This window comes from Pipistrellus kuhlii, unplaced genomic scaffold (assembly GCF_014108245.1).
Source record: "Pipistrellus kuhlii isolate mPipKuh1 unplaced genomic scaffold, mPipKuh1.p scaffold_m20_p_90, whole genome shotgun sequence".
NCBI lineage: Eukaryota > Metazoa > Chordata > Mammalia > Chiroptera > Vespertilionidae > Pipistrellus > Pipistrellus kuhlii.
In genome coordinates this window covers 113,069-120,192 of record NW_023425596.1, presented here as the reverse complement: position 1 = coordinate 120,192, position 7,124 = coordinate 113,069, and the positions used below count along the sequence as shown (strand labels likewise).

The 7,124-nt window shown below is 57.9% G+C and overlaps 1 protein-coding gene across 1 annotated transcript; it reads right to left on the bottom strand.

The window, feature by feature from the left end:
• Positions 1 to 2,567: 2,567 nt before the first annotated feature.
• LOC118713944 (phospholipase A2 inhibitor and LY6/PLAUR domain containing) lies at positions 2,568 to 6,586 on the bottom strand. The gene is made up of 5 exons (XM_036428765.2): positions 6,316 to 6,586; positions 5,042 to 5,158; positions 3,499 to 3,651; positions 3,108 to 3,251; positions 2,568 to 2,806 (listed from the first exon to the last, which is right to left on the bottom strand). Exons 1-5 carry the CDS (start codon positions 6,383 to 6,385, stop codon positions 2,652 to 2,654), a joined length of 639 nt encoding a protein of 212 aa, XP_036284658.1. The 5' UTR covers positions 6,386 to 6,586; the 3' UTR covers positions 2,568 to 2,651.
• Positions 6,587 to 7,124: the final 538 nt, after the last annotated feature.

The window sequence follows — 7,124 nt, the reverse complement described above, 5'->3', positions numbered from 1 at the left end:
TTTCCGTGTCTGTTCTTTTGGGATTTTAGCTGGAGCTGGAAGCCTGGACTTGTGGGTCTCAGGGAGGATGGAGCCAAGGCTGGGGACTCCTGGGCCCCAAAGGGGAAGACAGTTGGGGTTCTGTCCAGGAAAGCTTCCCTTCGGCTGGAATCAAGAGACTATCTAGCCCGGCCAGCATGGCTCAGTGGTGACCATCAACCTATGAACCAGGAGGTCACAGTTCCATTCCCAGTCAGGTTAGGGCACATGCCTGGGCTGCAGGCTCCATCCCGTGTGGAACCTGCAGGAGGCAGCAATCAATGACTCTCTTATCATTGGTGTTTCTATCTCACATTTCCCATGCTCTCTGAAATCTTTTTTTTTTTTTTTTTTTTTTAATAAGAGAGGGACTATCTATCTGAGTTTTGCCTCCCTGGGGTTGGGATGGGCCAGTGACTGTTTTGACCTTGGGCCCTGTGATGGTAAAGCATCTTACATCGAACCTGCCTGGTCCATTAATGCCTCCGGTTTGTTCAGCCTCTCTAGCCATGCCCTTGGATAGTCCCTTATTCTGACTCCAGACCTGGCCACAAGACAACAGGAAACATGATACGGGCAGAGGCTTGGGAAGTGCAACAGGAAACCCCGGATAATCTGCTGGGTCATCAGAGTTGTGGCCCAGTCAGCCGTGACACCCCAATCCACAGCTTGAGAACCCTCTGAAACAGAGCTGCCTAGATGACAGGGACCAGCTGAAGAACCACCCAACTGATCCCAGACCAAATTGCTGATCCATGAAATCATGAGCAAAATAAAAGGTGATTGTTCTACGCCACTGACCTTTAGATTGGTTTACTACATAGTAAAAGATAGCTAATACAGGCTTCTTCCTCCTCTGTGATGTGGTCTCTCCTCCCTCAACATGACCAATTAAATAAAATCTCCAGCTCTGCCACTTTTTACCTGTGTGAACTCCAATGTGACATCCCTTCTGAGCCTCAAATTCTTTTCCTGAAAACAGCAATGAGAAGAGTAGTGCCTACACATGACGCTGTGACATCGAGAAAGTGCCCCTAAGAGGCCACAGTGGCCATCGATGCTGTCCATGCAACATGTCCACATCACAGGACCAGGCTGCACCCCGGGCCCCGTGGGGTTTGGTGGGGCCGTGTGACCAGCTCCATCTGAAGAGTTGCGTCAAGTCCTTTCTGAGTCACAGCGTTTAATCGCTCACGTGAGACTTCCCTGCGCACAGAAATGGGCAGTGTTCACGTCCGTGGCTGCCTTAGGACGATAAGCACAACACCGTGGATGGTGCCAAGCACAACACGTAGGTGAAGGAAGAATCAGACTTCTGTGAGCCGGTGCTTGTTCAACAAATACCACTCCTCCCCCTCCCACTGGAGGGGAGGGTACGTCCCTGCTCCCTGCTCCCCGCTCCCCGCATGTTGGCTTGGACCGCATGCTTCACTCGGCGAAATGCTAGCAGGCCTGACCTCGGCAGGAGCTTTCCGTGCACTTGGCTTTTGTGCTCCTGGGACCTGCCAGGGAGCCACTGGTCCCAGCAGCTTGTGAAACCCCAAAGAGGAGAACTTGGATCTTCCCATGAGAGCTAAGTCAGCCAGAGCATGACCAGGAGCCGGCAGAGCCACCTCGGCCTCCCACGAGCCTTGAGAAAAAAGATCGCTTATTGTTGTGTCTGTCTTGAGATGCATTGTTACACAGCATGCCTGCGCATGCCTTGACAGCTTTGTTGTTTTAAACCCCTGAGATTAGGGACTTCCTTGTTGCTGTAGCATCATCTTCTAGTCTGTCCTGATGAGGACGATGCTTAGCACCTGCAGGCTAAGGCCGTTCAGTAAGTGGCAGCCTTTATGATGATTATCACTTAGGCACAGTGTCTCCAGAAGCAGCACTGCCTTCGAGGTGCTGGGCACTGCACTATGTGCTCTCTTATTTATTATTATTATTATTATTATTTCACTCTTACAACAACTCTATGAGGTTATAACTATTGATATCTACATTTTGCCGACATGAAAACAGGCAAAAAGAGGGCAAACTCACTCAGGAGAAGTGGTCAGGACTCTGACCCTCCCTAGGGGTTTTACCCAAGGCAAATGACACCCTAACCTATGCCTCGGTTTGTTGATCTGTAAAGTGGGGGTAATATACCAATGGTGGAGTTGCCGTGATTATGAGATGAAGTACAGCATGGGAGACATTTAGCACAGGGTCCCAGCATGGAGTAACCCCTTCATAAAAGTAGGGTTTCCCCCCCACCCCCTCTCTACGACACACCTCCCTCTGATGCATCAAAGACTCAAGCTCGCTTGACCCGAAACCGGTTTGGCTCAGTGGATAGAGCATCGGCCTTCGGACTGAAAGGTCTCAGGTTCGATTCCTGTCAAGGGCATGTACCTTGGTTGCGGGCACATCCCCAATTTGGGGGGGGAGGGTGTGTGCAGGAGGCGGCTGATCGATGTTTCTCTCTCATCGATGTTTCTAACTCTATCCCTCTCCCTTTCTTTCTGTAAAAAAATCATTAAAATATATATATATATTTAAAAATAAAGACTCGGGCTTGCTCAGTCAATCTGTTTAATTATAGGCACACGGGGAGCTGCAGGCGGAGACAAGTGGGGACCTCAGGCCACACGTTCCTCGGACCCTCACTCGCCCCTGCCGGGGAGCTGCGGGGCTGGGAGGCAGTCTGCCCGGCGGAGGAAGTAGAGATAGGAGGCTGAGGGCACCTCGGCACCAGGCTTGGTGTTGCAGGCGCTCTCCGTGGCACAGCCTCGCGTGGCAAACCTGGTGTTGATGATGCCTGGGAGGGAGGTGTCAGCATGGAGTCAGGGCCCCCAACCGCTCCCTCCTCAGGACCTAGACATCGTGGGCCTGCCACCTCCTCACCCAGGTCTCTGGGGCCACCATCTCCTCTAGAACCTGGAAGCACTGGCTCCCTCCAGTTCTGGGTAAGGTGACCAGACGTCCCGCTTTGGGTGGGACAGTCCTGCCAAAAATCTTTCCAAATCGGGACTGTCCCGCCAAAAGCGGGACGTCTGGTCACCTTAGTTCTGGGGCCCCTATGCCCCCCTCCTTCCGAGATCCAGGTGCCTGCCCCTCACCAGCCTGCACTCTGCCGGCGAAGTAGATGCAGTGGGTTTCCTGGCCCACACAGCGGGCGGCCTGGGTGCCCGGGCAGGTCTCCTGGAAGGGCACGACGCAGGCGGGACACTGGAGGCCGTTCTCCGTACGGTTGTTCTCGGGAGCTGGGAGGAGGGGGGAGCGCAAGGTACAAAGAGACGTTTAGGGAGCCCCCGCACCCCACCCCCCAATCTCACAAAAACCCCGAGGCACAGCGGTTATGGACCCTGTGTTTGCAGGAGCAGAAGCGGGCTCTCCAGGAAGGTGCTTGCCCAGGGTTCCAGCGCATGGGTGAGCGGAGGGCGCGGGCACACACACCGGCTCCTGGGGCAGGCCGGAAGAGACACGGGGCAGGGCTGAGCTGGCACTTACGGGGCACCGAGCCGCGATTGCAGCCGTCACTCTGGCAGCAGTGCGTGTTGGTCACCATGTAGTCCTTGGGGCCCATGGTGGTGGACACGAACCCCGAGTAGCAGTCGCTGAACTTCATGCAGGCCTTGTAGCTGTTCACCGAGTGGTGGCCCTCTGAGGGAGGGGAGGGGTTGGGTAGTGTTGACCCCTGCCTGGGGCCTCTCCCAACCAACCCCTCAGCTTCCCCACCCCGTGACTGTCTGGGATGGTCTTTTCCAGCCCCCCGAAAGCCATACCCCCTTCTCTACCGGGGTGCAGTCTGGAGTGGTTTATTAGGGAGCTCTCCTCACCCCCACCTCATCACCATAGCCCCTAGCCGGCCTTTGGTGGCCACTGGCTGTTCCCCATTGCCAAGCCCAGGTCTGCCTCACAAGGTCCTTCTCACTCCCCCACACCCCCTGCCATGGCCACCGCCTCAAGGTCCTGCGGATGGTGCTTTCCCTGGTCATCTGTGCCCGCATGAGATGCTCTCTTCCCGCCTTCACTTTCAACAAACTGTGGGGTGCCGGCCCCCATACCGCAGCCCGGAAACATCCACAGCCCTCTCTGAGCGGTGTCCTCCCCGGACCTCCAGCTGAGGCCTCTGGCCACCAGCTTTGGCCACCCCCAGACCAGGCCTTACCGCCTTCCCCCGCCCCACATGTGGTCTCTTCCAGCCCAGTCCAAAGGGTGGCTTTCCCCTCAGCTTCCTCTCCCCACCCCTCCACCCCAGGTCTGTCGCTCCTTCCCATAGGGGGTGGTTGGTGTCTCTTCAAGCCTTTCAGGTCCTCCCCCACCTGCCAATGCGGACATGGTCAGGGGAGCAGCCTGCCACCCACTATCTCCCCTTCCTTGAAACACGCCCCTCCTTCCATACACGCTGGGATGGTTCCTTCCTACACTCAAGGTGGCCCTCCACCTGCTGTCACAGCCTTCATTCCTACACCACGCCCCCCCCAAACCTTCCGTGGTCCCTTCCATTGCTCCCATCTCCCCCTTCCTTTCTCGGGTCTGACTGGTCCTTTCATTTAAGTCATCCCCTCCCTCCTCTCCCCTTCTACTCAGTAGCCTCCCTCCTGCCCCTTCTCTACATCGCCCTCTCCCCACTCCCGTTTGCTGTGGTTCCTTTTATTTCTCTCCTCCTACCCCGATATCACCTCCCCTCCTCCTCCTGTCCCGAACGGTCTCTTCCAGCCTGATCGCTGGGGTAGTCTGTCCCTCCCTCCCTCTTCCCAACCCCCCAGCCTCTTCCTTCTCATGACCCCCCCCCCCAATTAAGTTCTTCCTCGCTCCCTGCTCTGCTCCCCGCATCCTTTCCTGCCTGAGAAAGCCCCCCCCCCCAATCTTCTCTCTTGGAAAGGCTAATTTCCAGAACCCCCTGACAGCAATGGTTTCCATCACTCCCCTGCATCCCTGTATCCATCCCCCTCTGCACAGTCCTGCCCTCCCCCCTGCCCGCCCACCACCGCCCGTGCCGGTCCCTCCCCTGCAACCGCCTCCCCGGGTTTGACGCCGGGGCTCCTACTGGTGCTCGACTCGCCCACGATGGCCACGCAGGCGTCCTTGCCGGCCTCGCAGGTCTTCATCCTCCCGCTGCACGTGGGCCCGGAGCCCCTGCACACCTCGCAGCTCAGCGGGCAGCCTGCGGGGCAGAGGGCCGGCTGTGGTCCGGGCTGCGGGGGCCGGGGCCGCGGGGATGCGCGGGGCGGGGGGACAGGGGGGGCTGTGGGGTGTGAGGGGGGGGGCGGCTCCCTGCTCCTGGGCGGGGCGCTGACCGCTGTCCAGGGAGCTGTCCAGCGCTCTGCCAGGGACGCGCTGGGGATGCCCGCAAAGCGGCTTCCCGAGGCGGGAAGCGACTCCACCACGGAGCCTGTTTTCCTAATTACAAGGCAGGGGACTCGGGACGCTGGGTCCTCTAGAAAGTTCAGGGCCGGGGAGCGGGCCCGGAGGAGGTTTCCCTGGGTTTTTGTGATGCTTCAGGCCCAGCTGGTTCCTGGATGTGGGACCCGCCTTCACGTGGGAACCAGGTGCAGGTCTGTGGACAGTAGGAGCTCCGGGAGGGGGACCTGAATCTGAGGTCTGCATCCCAGTTCAAGAAGGGAGAGCGCGCACCAGGAGGGCTGAGGGCACGGCCTCCTGGACCCTGAGAAAGGAGGCAGCCCAGAGCCCGGGACCCAGGGAAGGTGGGGCTTGCCTGCACTCCTGCCTCTGAGGGAGGAGAGGCTGGGGGCTTGATCTCCCTAGAGTCCAAGAAAAAAAAGCTAATGTCTCCCTCTCTCCCCAGTTTTTTAAAAAATATATCTTGTTGATTTTTTTTTTTTACAGAGAGGAAGAGTTAGAAACATCAATCAGCTGCCTCCTGCACACACCCTACTGAGGATGTGTCTGCAACACAGGTACATGCCCTTGACCGGAATCGAACCCGGGACCTTTCAGTCCGCAGGCTGACACTCTATCCACTGAGCCAAACCGGTTAGGGCTCTCCTTCCCCCAGTTTTTAAAAATGTCCCTTCTTAATCATGCTCTCATGTGATTTTCTAGAGTTTAAATGTCTCATTTTGAGGACCCCCCGCCCCCTCCTGGGGACGGAGGATTCAGCCCACCCTGTCCCCTCCTTCCTCAGAGATCCAATCCAAGCGCCTTTGAGCTTTTCCTGTCTCGGGCCCCAGCTTTTCTCTATCCTTAGCGTCTGCCTTCAACATGACCTGAGTTCCCAGGACGCCTGCTCTTTCCCTCGGAGAGACCTCGCTGACTGCTCTCTCCCGAGGATGCCAGGAGGCCGAGCCTCCGGTCACTTACCGAGACCCAGTAGGGTGCCGAGCAGTGTGAGGGCCAGCAGGAAGGTGCTCGGAGTCAGGGACGGCCTCATGGTGTGTGAGCCGGCAGCCCCAGGTTCCCAGTACTTATAGGCAGCTGAGGAGGGGCGGGTCTGGACCCACCTTCCCCCTGGGGCGAGCAAGAGCTGAGGTAAGATCTCAGGGCAGGCCTCTGCGGCTCTGGGTTGGGGAGGTGGGACCAGAATCCAAAAGCAACATGGGCATCTTGTGCTCAGGCCCCTCCTCCACAGGGTCCCCAGGAGCCTGGGCTTCCAGCCCCTTCTATCAGGACTCAGGGGGGCACTTTCCTGTTTTCTCACTCCGTGCAGTTCCCTTCTCCCTTTTTTCCCCTCTGGCCCAAAGCCCAAGGTCAAAATCAGGGTCACTTGATTCCCTGTAGGTGTAGGGCAGCTACAAGGTCTGAGAACCCCTCTCTCTTCTCTCTCATCTCAAGGAGGCACCCTGCGTGGGTGGGGCCCTACCTGGGAGCGCCGAGCCGGTCCAGGCTCGCTCTGCGGGGGCACGGGAGCCTGGTCTCCCTTCCCTTCTTCGTGGGCTTGGCTCATACTCCCTGTTCTTTGTTCGGGCTGTCTCCAGCTCCTACCCGCCTGGGGCTGTATCCCTGGGTCTGGCGGGGCCCCGAACAGAAGGGGTGCCTGTCCGCCGGCAGCGATGGGCGCGGTAGGAGACAGATGCCCACAGGTCACATTGGGAAACTGAGGCCTGGGTGGAAGCACGCTAGACTGGGTGTGCGAGTCTGGCTTGGGCTTATGCTTTGTGTATTATTGAGGG